General features: G+C 39.1%; 1 protein-coding gene across 1 annotated transcript in view; it reads right to left on the bottom strand.

Moving 5' to 3' along the window:
- The window catches only part of ap1b1 (adaptor related protein complex 1 subunit beta 1), a 122673-nt gene that overhangs the window by 20244 nt on the left and 86748 nt on the right, over positions 1-15681 (bottom strand). The window contains exons 8-13 of the mRNA XM_068055491.1: positions 14861-15068; positions 14186-14206; positions 13918-13947; positions 12903-13037; positions 10965-11110; positions 1725-1854 (exon numbers count right to left, since the gene is read on the bottom strand). Coding sequence (XP_067911592.1) covers positions 1725-1854; positions 10965-11110; positions 12903-13037; positions 13918-13947; positions 14186-14206; positions 14861-15068 — 670 coding nt within the window. The remainder of the gene's footprint in view (positions 1-1724; positions 1855-10964; positions 11111-12902; positions 13038-13917; positions 13948-14185; positions 14207-14860; positions 15069-15681) is intronic.

The following is a 15681-nucleotide window of genomic DNA, read 5'->3' as shown; positions in this document are numbered from 1 at the left end:
GTCTCGTGATTTTGGTGCATCATTTGTTCTGTCCTTATAGAGAAATTCTACAGCATATGGATGTAATGCAAGGTTACTCAATTATTTAAAATAAAAGTATTTAAGATGCAATTTAGAATGATTAATAGGCTGATTGTGCTGGAATTATTGAGTACCCTCTAGTTCTAACTGTTGACAAATATTGTACTTTGAAGTGTGAGCACAGGCACAATGTTTTTTCCAAATTTATAAAACAAAAGCTGTAAGCAGCAGATTCTAACAAGCAAGCATGAATTATGACATTATAGGAAGAGCTGTAAATATTGTTGAAAAAGAGACATGCTGTCAAAGCTTTTCTTCTTGTCTGTCATCAGGACAGACAAGAATGGCAAATTTCAAAAGGGAGCAACAATTTATACTGAATGAGAAAAGGGTGCTGATTGGTTGGTATGTCAACTCTGGTCGAGGCATTGCCATAGAGAATGCACCATGAAACTACTGTCCCCATGCTTTGTTTACTTCAAAAAAGGCACAACGCCTGGACATGTTCCTTTTGCCTGCAGAGGACAGGTCCCTGCATATGAATATATGTAGCTGCTAGCAAGTGTAAGTGAGCCACACTGCTACATATATTCATACAAGGGTACAGATTTACCAAGACGGTGCAACAAATTCTTTCGTAAACATCATAGCAATGTTGTATTTTCAACATTAATGAATTGCTATCAGAAAAGTAGCTGCACAGAGCCTATTAGAAAACACTACTACATATAGTTCATCACTTAGTGAAACTTTACATAAATTTCAAGTTTAAATTTCCTCAAGGACTTGGGAGCAGTCAATCATGGTTGAAAGCAGATCCTTAAGCAGGACAGAGACATCAAAATAATCCAGAATATTTTTGTGCTTCTCTCTCCATGCTCCTCACACACTGACAGCAAGTGAAATTTAATCATAGTGACAAGTGGTTTTGATTTAACATTTGTACAAGTTGGCAATTATATGGGATTGTACTGAAATTACTATATAATCCTGTGATCCAGGCAAACACACCAAGTTGAAGATACATTGATTTTCTATAACAGATACAAAAATATTAAATACTAGAAGCTATGGCTTGAAGCATAAATTATGGTTGGTGGCCACTAACTACATGGTTGTCATATATGTATCAAGAGTCAATTCAATCTGTTTAGCCATCAATTTAAGTGTTGTTTTCAAAATGCTTTGGAGAATCAAGCACTACCTAATAAAATTCCAACATCAAGCATTCAACTATTAAAGGGTAGTCATCAAAACCTAAATACTGTTTGTTATTTCAAAGCTAGAATTTATGATCGTAAAGTATCTTCTCCCTTCCCCTCCAAATTAAGTTATGAACATATTAGCAGGAAGAAATGTGCAATCAACAATTAATGGGAGTTGTGTAATTCAAGTACAAATGGAGTCACTGACGGCAAACTCCACAAATAGGTCTCTAGCCTGAAACCTTAACTTTTGCTGGCATCATGACCTCACGAAAATTACTGTTTTCCTTGCATTAGTTAAAATGTCCCAATGCTTACACAATTAATTTGACCTCATTACACACAAAAGCCAAAGCTTCCACTGATTTTTCTACCCCCTTCCATTCTTACTGAAATAATGCAGGTTGCATGTAAAGGAGAGGAAGGAAAGGGAATAGGAATGGTAATAATTTGCAGATACCAAAAATTACAAAGATTTAGTTGTAGTTTAATTCAGACCTGTAGGTTGGTGAGGGGATCCATCTTCATAACTGGACCAACAGTGTTCAGAGGGAGAGAAGCTTCAATTGTCTGGTTAGGAGCAAGTGGGGCATTGACCTGCAGGGGAGCAGCTGGTGCCATGCCAAAGCTACAAAACAAAGAGAAAAGAAAAAACAAAGTTAACAAAGCAAAAAGTATACTGTTTTAAAATGTTCATAACTGGTCTGATGTGGGTTTAAACATATTTGCATTATATAACACGTGGCTTGCAAATATGCATCTTCCACACACTTATAGAATCATAGAACAAGACAGCACAGAAGATGGTCATTCAGCCCATCGTGCCGATGCGGGCTGTTTGGTAGAGCTAACTAGTCCCACTTCCCTACTCCTTCCCTATAGCCATGTTCATCTTTTTCTCAAGTATTTATCCAACTCCCTTTTGAAAGTTATTATTGAATCTGCCTCCACCACCCTTTCAGGGAGTGAATTCCAGATCACAACAATGTGCTGTGTAAAAATAAACTTCACACCCCCTCTACTTCTATATGAACAGCTGGTAAATGTATATTTTGTGGGAGAGGGTGAATGATGACAAAGTAAAATGGACAAAAAAAAGGTAGAAAATAATTAGCCAAGAAAAAAGGCAAGCCTGAAACAGTCAATAAAGTGAGATGGATGTAAAAAGCAGTGAAGACACATACTTCCACAAACAAAATGCTCCACAAAATGATACTAATTTACATTGAGTTTTTCCATAAAGATACGAGAGTAGCTGCAGGAAATCTGGCGTCTACTAAATGATTAGCTCACTACACAGTCTCTTCAGTCAACTTCTCAGAGGTTTGAAAAGATATCATACATTTGTCAACTATGGAAGGAGTCATCATCAGAGACTGCTGAAAGTGCTGGAACCTGTAAACACTTCGAAACTAAAACTAACCATTTCATCAGTCCCTTTAAAGTGATGAACAACAATGATAGAAGTTGTTATTTGGTTTAACATTTTTAGGTTCTGTTCCTACTTTAAATTCTGAATACTTCTGGATAACTGAACCATGCTGATCAATTCATTTACATGTGTGAAGATTTTCTTCAGGCTGCAGTATTAATGAGCTCGACTAATATATTATTCACCTTGTATGGTTTTCTCATTTGAAGTTCATCTATAAGGGATAACTCTATTAGTAAATGTACAAGTTGATTTAACAGTTTTGCCTTTAGGAAGCAAATGAAGAAAGAATAAGTGTCTTATGAATTTGACCCCAATTGCTTGTATGTGCTGAGACCAGAAAATGCTCAAGTATTCCAAGAGCAAGAAACCCACCACCAGCCCTAGTGGACACGGTTGTGTGGCACTGCATCACAAACCCAAAAAGGTTCAATTCCCAGTCTGTGCAGTCTTGGCTCTACAGGAGTTGGGTGCTACTGGATTAAAAAAAAAGGTTTGGCGTAAAGACAGTTTTACATGGTTGTTGGAAATGGACAGTCATATTCCAGAAAGTTCAGTAGAATCGGGCTCAGGAAAGGACAATAAAGGCAGGGAAGAAAAAAAAACTAGCAAGGATCCTGATCCTGACTGCTCTCCGGTGATCTCTCCTGGGCAAGGTACTTCAGTTAGTTGATCTCAAAATCTCCTACATTCAAGGCAATACAAACCCTAGTTTATGCAACTTGTCTTCATAATTTAACCCTTTTAGCCCTGGTATCATTCTGGTGAAACTGCGCTACACACTTTCTAAGGCCAATATATCCTTCCTGAGGTGCGGTGCCAGAACTGAACACAATACTCAGATACATTCAGACCGCATCTGTGGAGACAGAAATAGAGTTAACGTTCCTGGTTGATGACCGTGCATCGGAATTGACCGTTTCAGGTCATTAACACTGTTCATAACGGGGGGGCATGAAGTTGGGGTAAGACGTAGGCTGTTTAGAGGGGATTCGAGGGGAAATGTTTTCACCCAGAGGATGGTGGGGATCTGGAACTCTCTGCTGGAAAGGGTGGTAGAGGCAGAAACCTCAAACTTGAAAAAAAAAAGTACTTGGATGTGCACTCAGATAACCTACAAGGCTACGGACCAAAAGCAGGAAAGGGGGATTAGGTTGGATGGGTCCTGGTCGACCAGCGCTGATTCTATTGAAATGATTAATAGAGTTGACAAAAGTTTTAGTCAAAGAAGGTGGTTTTAAGGATGGTTTCAAAGGAGGAGAGCGATAACTACGGAGGATGGGAGAGAGATATATAGGTGTAGAGGTGGAGGGGTTTAGGGAGGGAATTACAGAGAATGGAGCCTAGGTAGTTAAAGGCATGGGTGCCAAATGTTGGGGAGGAAAGGAAAGAGCAATTCACAAGAGGCCAGAATCAAAGGATCAGAGAGTTAAGGTGGCCATTGTAGGGCTACAGTAAAAGATAGGAAGGGGCAAGGCCAGGAAAGAATTTAAGCACAAGAATATGTATTTTAAATCTGAGGCATTGTGGAACTAGGGGTTCAACAAAGCAAGGGGTGATGGCTGAGCAGAACTTGTTGCATGATAGGATACAGGCAGCAGCAGCTTTGTGAATGAACTGGGGTTTACAGTAGTAGGACAGGAGGCTGGCCAGGAGAACATTGGAATAGTTGATTCTGGAGGTGACAAAGAAATAGAAGGTGTTGGCAGCAGATGGACTGAGGCAGGAATGCAGGCAGGGAATGTTACAAAGATTGCGTTGGAGAAGAGACAGGGTCAGAAAAAGAGCTTGGTTGGGGGTGGGGGGTGCAGGGAAGGGTGAAGGCTTTTTAAAAAAATGGCTAGAGATAGTGGGTGGCCTTTGTGACAGAAAGGATTATGATGTTGGAAGGACAGCTTGGGATGGAACAGGAATGGAAATTCTGATTTTGCCTGTCAGTGGCTGGAATCATGACGAGAGTATGGAATCGCAACAATGGTGGCTTTGGTCTCACTAATATTCGAAGAAAAGAAATTGTGGCATCCAACACGGAATTTTGGAAAAGCAGATGACGAGGTCAGGAGAGGCTGCTCTTCACAATCTCTTCTCTTCCCCCTTCGGTCATTCTAAAAAAAAACAAATGACCCACTCATCCTCCCAGTGCTCTACACGGTTAGCAAAAGCTTTAGCAGAGGTCTTGTTCCCAATACGGGGGGGCGAGAGGGAGGGAGGAGAAAGGGGGCAAAAGAATAGTAACAAGTCTGAGGATTGGGAGTGTTATAGAAACCAAAGGGCCACCAACAAGTTGATAAGAAAATAGAATGAGAGTAAACTAGCCAGTAACATTAAAAAAATTGTAAGAGCGTTTAAAGTGCAAAGAGAGTAGCTAAAACAAACGTTGGTCTCTTGGAAGCAAAGACAGGAGAAATTACCATGGGGAATGAGGAAATGGCAGAGACATCAAACAAAGAAGACACAGCAGAAGACAAGTTCCATACCAGAAGTAGGCAGTAAAGTAGAAGTAGCTAGATTTCCAAAAGGCATTCAATAAGATGTCACACAAAAGGTTAATTGGCAAGATAAGGGCTCATGGAGTTGAGGGTAATATATTATCCTGGATAGATGTTTGGTTAACAGATAGGCAGCAACGAATGCACATAAACAAGGTATTTTCAATTTGGCAGCAAGTAAATAGTGGAGTGCCCCAAGGATCAGTGCTGGGGCTTCAGCTATTTACAATCTATATTAATGACTTAGAAGAGACAGAGTAATGTCCCTAAGTTTGCTGATGATACATAGGTACGTAGAAAGGTAAGCTCTGGGGAGGACACAGAAGTTGCAAAGAGATATAGACAGGTTAAGTGAGTGGACAACAAGATGGCAGTTCGAGTATAACGTAGGGAAGTGTGAAGTTATGCACTTTGGTCGTAAGAATTGAAAAGTAGAATTTTTTTTTAAAAAAGGTGTGAAACTTGTAAGTGTTGATGTTCAAAGAGTCTTGGGTGTACTTGTACAAGGAACGCAGAAAATTAATATGCAGGTACAACAAGCAATTAGGAAGGCAAATGGCAGGGTGGCCTTTATTGCAAGGGGATTCGAGTCCAGGAATAAGGAAGTATTGGTACAAATGTACAGGGTTTTGGTCTCCACATTAAGATAGGATATACTTGCATTGGAGGCACTCCAGCAAAATGTTCACTAGATTGGTCCCTACGATGATGGAATTAAGCAAATTGGGCCTGTATTCTCCGGAGTTTGGAAGTATGAGAGGTGATCTCATCGAAACATAAGATTCTAAAGGGGCTGGATAGGGTAGACAGAGAGATTATTTCCACTTGTCAGGAAATCTAAAACACGGGAGCACAGTCTCAGGATACGGGGCTGATCATTTAGGACTGAGATGAGGAAAAATTACTTCACTCAAAGGGTTGTGAATCTTTGGAATTCTCTACCCCAGAGGGTTGTGGATGCTCCATCATTGAATATATTTATGGCTGGGATAAGACAGATATTTGGTCTCTCAGGGATTAGTGGCAAGCAGGCGGGAAAGTGGAGTTGAATCCTAAGACCAGCCATGATCATTTTGAATGATGGAGCAGGCTCGATGGGCCTTATGCTCTACTCCTGCCCCTATTTCTTGTGTTCAAAAATAAAGAAAAAAGATGACAGAGATAGTAGAGATACAGCTGGGTATGATCAGCATACATGTGCAAGCTGACCTCATGTCTGCAAGAAGTTGCCATCAAGGGGAAGCATATAGCTGAGGGAAGGGACCATGGATAGATCTTTGGGGACTCCAGAAATAATGGCAGGGGACAGGAAAAGAAGCCACAGCTGCAGAAATTCCAGCAACAATCAAATAGGCACGAGTAGAACCAAGTGACAGGAGTGTCATTGAGCTAGACAACGGGGAGAGGCATTGGAGGAGGATGGTGTGATCGACCATTTCAAGGGCTGTAGAGAAGTCAAGCAGAATGAAAAAGGATATTGCACCACATTTTTACAGTCACAGAGGATATCATGGGGCTTTAGTTAGGGCCATTTCAGCACCATGGTAAGGGTGGAAACCTAACTGCAAAGATTTAAACGGCATTGCAGGAAAGCAAGGCATGGATTTTGGAGGCACCAACATGTTTATAGGATGGGTAAGGAAAGGGAGGTTTGAAGTGGGGCAGTAGTTTGCAAGATCAGATGGATTGAGGTTGGGAAAGAGAAATGCATATTACCTGGGAAGAGGAACCATTAATGTCAGCTGGTAGGGGTCAGGAAGGGATGCTGGGTGGTCAGCTGTTTCGTTGAGATACTTTGTACAATCTAAACTATCCAGATTTATTGACAAATAAAGTGACTGACAGCATAAAAATGGTAACTACAGAGCATCAGAAACATACATTACATTAATATTTAAATGGATCAGTTGTTCATCCAGGCCCTCAAGCCTACTCTCAAAAGGCAATCTCTGATGACACAAACACAGGCATTTGCTTATGGCGCTCTATCCACCTCAATTTGTAATGGTGCAACGCACCAAGGCTCCTTAGACAGCACCTTCCAAACCCACGACCTCTACCAACTAGAAGGACAAGGGCAGCAAATGCATGGGACCACCACCACCTGCAAGATCCCCTCCAAGTCACACACCATCCTGACTTGGAACAATATTTCTGTTCCTTCAGTCGCTGGGTCAAGATCCTGGAACTTCCTTCCTAACAGCACTGTGGGTGTACCTACCCAACATGGACTGCAGCGGTTCAAGAAGGCAGCTCACCACCACCTTCTCGAGGGCAATTAGGGATGGGCAATAAATGCTGGCCTGGCCAGCAATGCCCACATCCCATGAATGAATACAAAAAGAGAAATTGATAACCACTACAAGATCCTTGGGTTATAAAGGATATTTTCCTCACTGAAGTGCAAGCAATTTCCATTAAATTATCAGCAAACAAAATGTCAATAACATCTTAAGAAAGAATGGGATATGGCTTCCAACAACCTGTTTAGTTTTAACACCTGACTTATTGGATTTTTTTTTTGTATCACGCATGAAGGAATACAAGATTCCATTAGATCAAAAAGACTCCTCGTAGTGAAAGAGTCAAAATGAGCGAGAAGTGAGTAGCTGTTTCAGTTTCCAATGGTCAGAGTTCATGTTAGAGAAGGATTACGACTTTAAAATATACAAACCAAAACTATTCACGTTTAAACATGTACACTTTTAGCTGCAAGCTAGCATTTCATCATATCGCCATACAGCCCTCTATCAAGCCAGCTGGCCAGCTCCTTAAAACAGCTACCCATTTAGTCATATTTCTATACCCTTTTCCCACACTCATCATTTCTTTCATCCTTAAATATTTATCCACTTCTCTTTTAAAAGCCATTATGAATTCTCGTTCCACCACTGTTTCTGGTATGGCAATATCATGAATTAGCAACCTACTCCCTGCATAAAAGAAGCCCTACCTCCTCCCTTGACTGTTTTGTTAATCATTTTAAAATTTATTCCCTCTCATTATCAACTAGCATACATTTACTTTACCAGTATCCTTCATAACTTTGAGACCTCTAACAAGTCTCAACCTTCTTTGTTAAAATGAAAAGAATACCAAGTTTACCTCCAAGTCCGCACACCATCCTGACTTGGATATATACAGGCATTCCTTAGTTGGGCCGAATGCCCGTTTGTCTTGTAAATTCCACATAAATTGAAACACGAGCCCTCCAGCTAATATAGTTCACACTTCCTTAATTACTTCAAACATTGTAGTTGAAGGGGGAAAGAGAATAATAAAAAAGATATACAAAACAATCTTTCCAAACCTGTCTCTGTAGACGTTTATGGGAATATGCTGAGATTTCTTTGGATCAATTAGGATAAAACATCATATTTCAGGATTTTGTGACCATTTTTCCACAGAAACTGCTATCTTTACTTGTTTTCTTTAAGCAAATAATATTTCCAGAAGTTTTTAAAAAAGGCACCTAGATGAAATTTGGTTCATGTGTTAAATGGATGTTGTTTTTCCAAGACACTAAACAATATGCCATTTGTTTGATTATCTAGGTAATCAAAAACATCCCAGGTCACTGTGCTGGAAAGCCCTTTGATCTCTGTCTGTGAAGAGGGTTAGATAAGAGACAATTGGGGACACAGAAAAGAAACCAGGTTTTTGAATCACAAAATTAAGGCAGTTAAGTTTTATTAAAGGGAAATCTTGGAGGACATTTGCTGAGACGAAGAGATGCTTGAGAACAGTTAGAAGTCATCTTCTTTCAGTAAAGTGACCCATTGATGTGGGGAAACACAGCATGTTCTTTATTTATATCATTGCGAGAAAATACACTGCACAGATTGAGCAGAATGAATCTGATTGTAACCGTTTATCTGCATGTTCACTCATTGAAATAAAACAGCTTCACTATTTGTAAAAAGTCTCACTTCATCAAGCGTTAATGCAGTCCACCTTCAGTGGGATTGAAAGCGTACATATGCACAAGGCATAAACAGGTCACAAAGGGGTATTATTGGTACACCACAGAGTTAAGCTATTGTGCAAGTAAAAACAGGGCAGTGTGAGTCAACTCCGATTATATTAAGACATTGAGTCTGCTTACAAAGTAAATCATGCCACTGATCCAGAGAAGGCATGCATTGCAGACTGGAATTTATAACGATCCCCATTTTTTTTTAAGCTATCATTTCTTCAAAGGAAAAATTCATTTTGCTATATTGACAACTACCCACTGTAATCTAATTTCTATCAAAAATTTCTGGGAAATGTTGCATTAACATAAGAAATAGGAGCAAGAGTAGGCCATTTGGTCCCTACAGCCTGCTCTGTCATTCAATAAGTTCATGGCTGATCTGATTGTGGACTTAACTCTATTTTCCTGCCTGCCCCTCAACCATTGACTAATCTGTCTACCTCAGCCTTGAATATATTCAATGATCCAGCCTCCACTGCTCGCTGGGGAAAAGAATTCCAAACACTAACGACCTTCAAAAAAGAAATTCATCCTCAGTCTTAAATGGGAGACCCCTTAATTAGAAACTGTGCCCCCTGGTTCTAGATTCCCCCATGAGGGGAAACATCCTCTCAGCTTCTACCCTGTCAAGCCCTCTCAGAATCTTATACATTTCAATAAGATCACCTCCCAATCTTCTAAACTCCAATGAGTAGAGACCCAACCTGCTCAAACTTTCCTCATAAGACAAACCCCTTATCCCAGGAATCAGCCTAGTGAACCTTCTCTGAACTGTTCCAATGCAATTATGTCCCTCCTTAAATAAGGTGACCAAAACTGTACACATATTCTACGTGTGGTCTCACTAGTGCCCTGTACAGTTTTAACAAGACTTCCCTACTTTTATACTCCATCCCCCTTACAATAAAGGCCAACCCATTTGCCTTCCTAATTACTTGCTGTACCTGCATGCTGACTTTGTGATTCGTGTACAAGGACACCCAGATCCCTCTGTACTGCAGCATTCTGCAGTCTCTTTCCATTTAAGTAATATTCTACTTTTCTATACTTTCCACCAAAATGGACAACCTCGCATTTTCCCACATTATATTCCATCTGCCAAATTTTTGCCCACTCACTTAACCTATCTATATACCTCTGCAAGCTCTTTGTATCCTCCTCACAACTTGCTTTCCTACCTATCTTTGTATCGTCAGCAAATTTAGCTACAACACACTCGGTTCCTTCATCCAAGTCAATAATATAGATTGTAAAATAGTTGAGGCCCATCACTGATCCCTGTGGCACTCCACTAGTTAGTTTGCCATCCTGAAAATGACCCATTTATCCCAACTCTGTTTCCGGTTAGTTAGCCTGTCCTCTATCCATGTTAATACATCACCCCCAACATCATGAGCTCTTACCTTGTGTAGTAACCTTTTATGTGGCATCTTATTGAATACCTTTTAGAAATTCAAATGCACTACATCTACTGGTTCCCTTTTATCCACTCTGTATGTTAAATTTATTTGTTCTTTGGGGATGTATCAAACACTACTTCCCTTTCACAAACCATGGTGACTCTGCCTGATTGCATTGTGATTTCCCAGATGCCCTGTTACTACCTCTTTAATAATGGATTCCAGCATCTTCCCAACAAGACATTAGGCTAACTGGCATCATCACAAAGCAGCTTATTTTTAACCAGTATTTATATTGCACAGTCTCGAGAAAGGTCTTAAATGTGACATTTTCATCACAAGTAGCTTGAAATAAAATGAGGATTTAACGCAAGCATGGCAATATTGCTAAAGGCATACAAAAATATTGCTTTTTAAGCACCAGCTGAATTCAATTCTCACCTATTTCTGTTGAACTGAATTGCAAAGTCAGTCATTACTTGCATGGCTTTATTCATCAAGGAGAGATCCATGTAGATATGACCCATGCGGCGTGAAAATGTGCCAGAAATCTCAAGACCTTTAGCCTTTGCAGCAGGCAACCAAACCTGGTGGAACAAAAATAATGTGATGAATTAAAACCATTTCATTATGGTATTTTTGAGCACCAAGAAAAACAGAAGTTACAGTTTCAAAGGAATCTTAAATTGTGTTCTATATCAGTTTTCCAGAAAACTTAGTTATCCTGAAATGCATAAATAATAGTTTGTCGAAGTACAAAAATATAATTTGTTCAGTGTAATCTGGTCTGCTAAAGGCTGAAATTAGTTTTCTAGAGCAACAAACCAAGTAACACTAAACATATCTGGGTTTCTGGAACATTTAGTGCAATTGCTTTAAATTAAGATGGGGCTAATTTTAGCTATAATATTAAGTATGAATTGATGCAAATGTACAACTCAATTCAGACAGACATGCTCAAAAAAGTAGCATATTATCAGTTAAAATATGAATATACAGAACCCCTCAATATTCGACAGCATTATATAAAACATCAAGTAGCGATGCAAAATTGGCATACATGCACAAAATGTCTGTCATAGAAAATCAGCTTATTTCCAATAAGTCAACTGGAATGGGAGACACATTGTCAAATATGACATTATTAGGTCATAATTCTTGCAGCCAAGGAAACAAATTGGAAATGATAAATTTTCAGAAGCAGGAAAGGTAATACAGTACAGTAGTTTATCTTCTGATAGAGCACTTGCAATCTCATGGTTATTCATGATCAAGATATATAAAAATAGCATAACATTACTAATCATATAGCTCAACATTTCACCTTGGAAGAATACAGTATGTACATTGTAAAAGAGTAAGCTTAAAGTGCCCCAGTGGCTCAGTGTGTAAATTTATATCCTTGGATAAGAGTAGGAAAAAAATCCCACACACAACCAGCCACAGCAAATATACCCCAATTGTTAGCTAGCATCCCCTGCCGAAAAGGAGCAGTTGTGAATGCCTGGAAAAGAACAAAACTGCTTCGGTTGCAGTACCCCTCAAGTCATGTAACCTATGATATTAAGCCACTATCTTCAGGAAAGTAGCTTGAGGGTTGGGGTGCACACAGTACAAAAGCATACTGATACCGGAACCTATCCATAGCACTCATCTATTTTGCATTCACTTGTACTGAATGCAAGAATACACTGCTGAAATTGCCAATTTTTGTTTGTTTACACCTTCATCACAGTGCAACATTAAGGCAAGATTAACAAGGCACAAGAAAAAAAAAGTTTGTGTAATTGCATTATAATTGCTATATCCTCTAATTTAAATGGCTTCATCAGGTTTTAAACTCTCAATTAGCATTATGGAGCATTTGATGTACAATAAACACCATTAAGACACCATTATTTTGTATTTAGAAAGTTTAATGAACCACAATGACAAACCAGAGTAAAATAGTAATTATCACTGGGCAGAGAAAAAATAAGGGTTAACTACCAGTAGTTCAAAGCAGATTCATTTGGGTAGATAGAACTTGGCACTTACAAGCAATATGGTGGTGCAGAGTGTTAGAAAACCAACACTCAGAGCCACAGAATGAGGATGAATGCAGGTTTGATTCCTGCTCCACTCAGTTCCTGATATGAGCCGTACTGAGTGGGGAGGTAACCAGTGAAGGCTGTGTCATTTCCCTGCAGGTGGAAGAAAAAGAAATCGGAGGGGATAGCCACACCCGGGCAGACACTTGCTTTTCCTTGTAACCAGCTACAGGGGGCATTGGTGTGGATGTGGGATCAGGTACTGTTGAGGCACCTAGGCCAGGCAGTCAGGAAATGTGATCATCTGTCCTTCTTGGAAAAACATTAAAAGTAAATAAACGATTCTTACAGTTTTGGGTGCCACATAAGAACCAGATGGCATGCCTATTCCACCAGCAAGATCAAACAGATCATTTAAGCCGCCTCCAAGTGGTGCATTCAAGGATGTTGGCATGACTGCTGGAGTCCCATAGCCAGCACCAATCTGTATGGATAGCAAAAGATACATTTGTCACATCTTGTATTTCATGCCTTATAAAACTAGTTGCTTTCTTGTTTTTGTTTGTGTGCACTTTTAAAAAAAAAAGCAAGACGTTGCTACTGATCTGCTCATAGATGTTGATGTATACAAATAATATAGATTCGCTATATTTTGTGAAGTATATTAAAGAGAGAAAATCAAAACTCAAGTTACCAAAAGGAGGAAATGAAGAAGTTTTGTGTGAATGTAGTGAGTTATCATTTTTGGAAATACATTCAACTATATTGATGCATAAAGTTTCTTTCAAAAAAACCCAAAAACAATTCTGTTGCAATGGTCAGACTGGATTGTAGGCTTTTCTAATGCACTTAAATCAGACGATGAATGGGCCCAATTTCATTTTACCTGTTACTACTTTAAAATGGCAATAACCATTCACAAATAATAAGTAAATTACTGATATCATGGCACTGCCTCACAGTAAGATGATGTTCTGTTTCCTAAGGACAGGAACATGGTGTAATATTGCAGTGTGTTCTTACTACTCAAGTGTAGGCGTGTGTTTCTTTAACTGTACTATGTGTAATTGTTTTGCATTCCCGAATCAATGGTTGCATCAGTTACAGTTCAGCCTGGCTTTCTTTCTCCTTTTTTAATGAAGCATTTAAGGCCATGAAGTCAAATTATTAAGAATTAAGGCTAATTTGAAGAAGAGTTCAACTGTTATTTTTTTGGTCAGGTGATTGTGTAGACGGAAAGTGGGTCAGTTTCAGTTGTATATCAGAAACAGACAGCATTAAGTCATTGGATCTTTCCTCGCATTAAAAAGTGTGCATGTGACACACCAGTTTTCATATATTTATGAAGTAGATATGTAACTTACTGCAGGACTTCCACTTAGATCTCCACCAAGCTAAAAGAAAAACAAAATAGTTTGGTTACACAATGCAGGTGAAAAAGTAAATTGAGTAAAGCTGCTAAAAAGTGCACATTTTAATCTTACTACATCTAAAATGTTGATTTTCTCCACTAATAAACCCAAATTATCAGAACTAGTGTGCTTGGGAATTACATTATCCATAAAACTATAATTAGCCTACAACTTTAACTTGGAAACAAAAATCACCAGCCAAAAGGACAGCGGATCATACCCCTTCGGTTTCATCGCCCATCTCCAGACACGAATATGCAAAGACAGAGGCAACGCAAGGACATTCACATGCAAGCAGAAATAGAGTGAAAAAAAAAGGAACAGCATAAATTCAAAGAAGAAAACACAGCATTATTAGAATACGTACATCAGCTACAGCTACGCTACTAAAAGTATATCAACCGAAAAGAGAACATTAATTCAGTATTGACTCAACAATGTCAAATACTCAATATTTCAGTGCATCTGTTGAATTTCTAAAGGTCTGCAACTTGTTAAAGCAGCTTGACATTATAGAATTGCTAAAATCTAAATGTCAATGTACTACAAGCAATAGTTATCTATTAGTTAAGGCAACATTGGAAAATAAGAGGTAAAATATTACACCAAAACAATGAATGAAAATTGATAAAATATTAAATACTCTCATTTTTATACTGAAGGCTAAGAAAAAAATTGCTTGACAGGTGAAAATTTAAAAGAAAGTTATTCTGCCTTTAAGCCCTGTACAAATGTTATACACCAGCAATTCAAAGACAGGCTAAAACCCTGATTGAAGTCTACACCAAATAAAATACACCATAGCATTTTAATTAAATCTGACAGGTGCACTGACAATTTTTAATAAAACTTGAAAACTGAAAAGCTGTTAAGATCCAGATGGTAATTTGCCTACCAAACTGTCCAATCCACCACCAAGAAGGTCCATGGCTCCCATCTGAACTGTCGATGATGGGATAGGGGGAACATTGACTGGAGGACCAAGGTCAAGATTCAGCAGATCACCCAAAAGATCACCCTGGGATGGAATGACGGCTGGTTGCTGCTCAGTAGGCTGAGATGCAGCTGAAGGAGCAATATCTGGACTCTCGGTACTTTCATTTCTAAGAGATGGCAGGAAATTAGACATAAGGATTACTTACACACAGTATTGGCATTACTGGAAAATAAATAAGTAACTACAGTAACTTACATTTCTATTGCATTCCTCAAAAGCAGGAGAACGGGGTGAAATAATTCTGAAAGCAAGGAGGAAGATGGCAAAGCAGATATAGAAAGGAAGGGGTTTTCAGTAGTGGCTGAAGTGAGCGAAATAAGAAGTCTGAATCAACGATCTACAGTGGCACAAAATGCTCGTTCTTGCTCTACTTCACAATTTCTTGATCTGAATCTGGTTATTTGAGAAAGGTGTGAAGCAGTTCAGTGGAATAACGAATGTTAAACACTGGGTGACTCAACCTATAGCATTTTCTGGGGCTTGGTTCAAATGAACAAGAGATTTGGGAAAAGGTCATCTCTCTCTCTCGCATTAGGAAAATCCCAAGGATTGAAGAGAAATGCACAAATATCTATATATACCAACTAGCTTGTGTTGGTGTTTATACTCCACGCAAGTCTCCTCCCATTCCATCGATCACATCTCAGCCTTTTGGCATATATTTCTATTCCCTTTTCTCATACGTACTCATCTTGCTTGCTTTTGAAAGCACCCAACTT

The sequence above is a fragment of the Heterodontus francisci genome, chromosome 23 (genome assembly GCF_036365525.1).
Source record: "Heterodontus francisci isolate sHetFra1 chromosome 23, sHetFra1.hap1, whole genome shotgun sequence".
In the NCBI taxonomy this organism is placed as follows: Eukaryota; Metazoa; Chordata; class Chondrichthyes; order Heterodontiformes; family Heterodontidae; genus Heterodontus; species Heterodontus francisci.
Note: the sequence above shows the minus strand (reverse complement) of the source record. Positions and strands in the feature narration are given on the sequence as shown.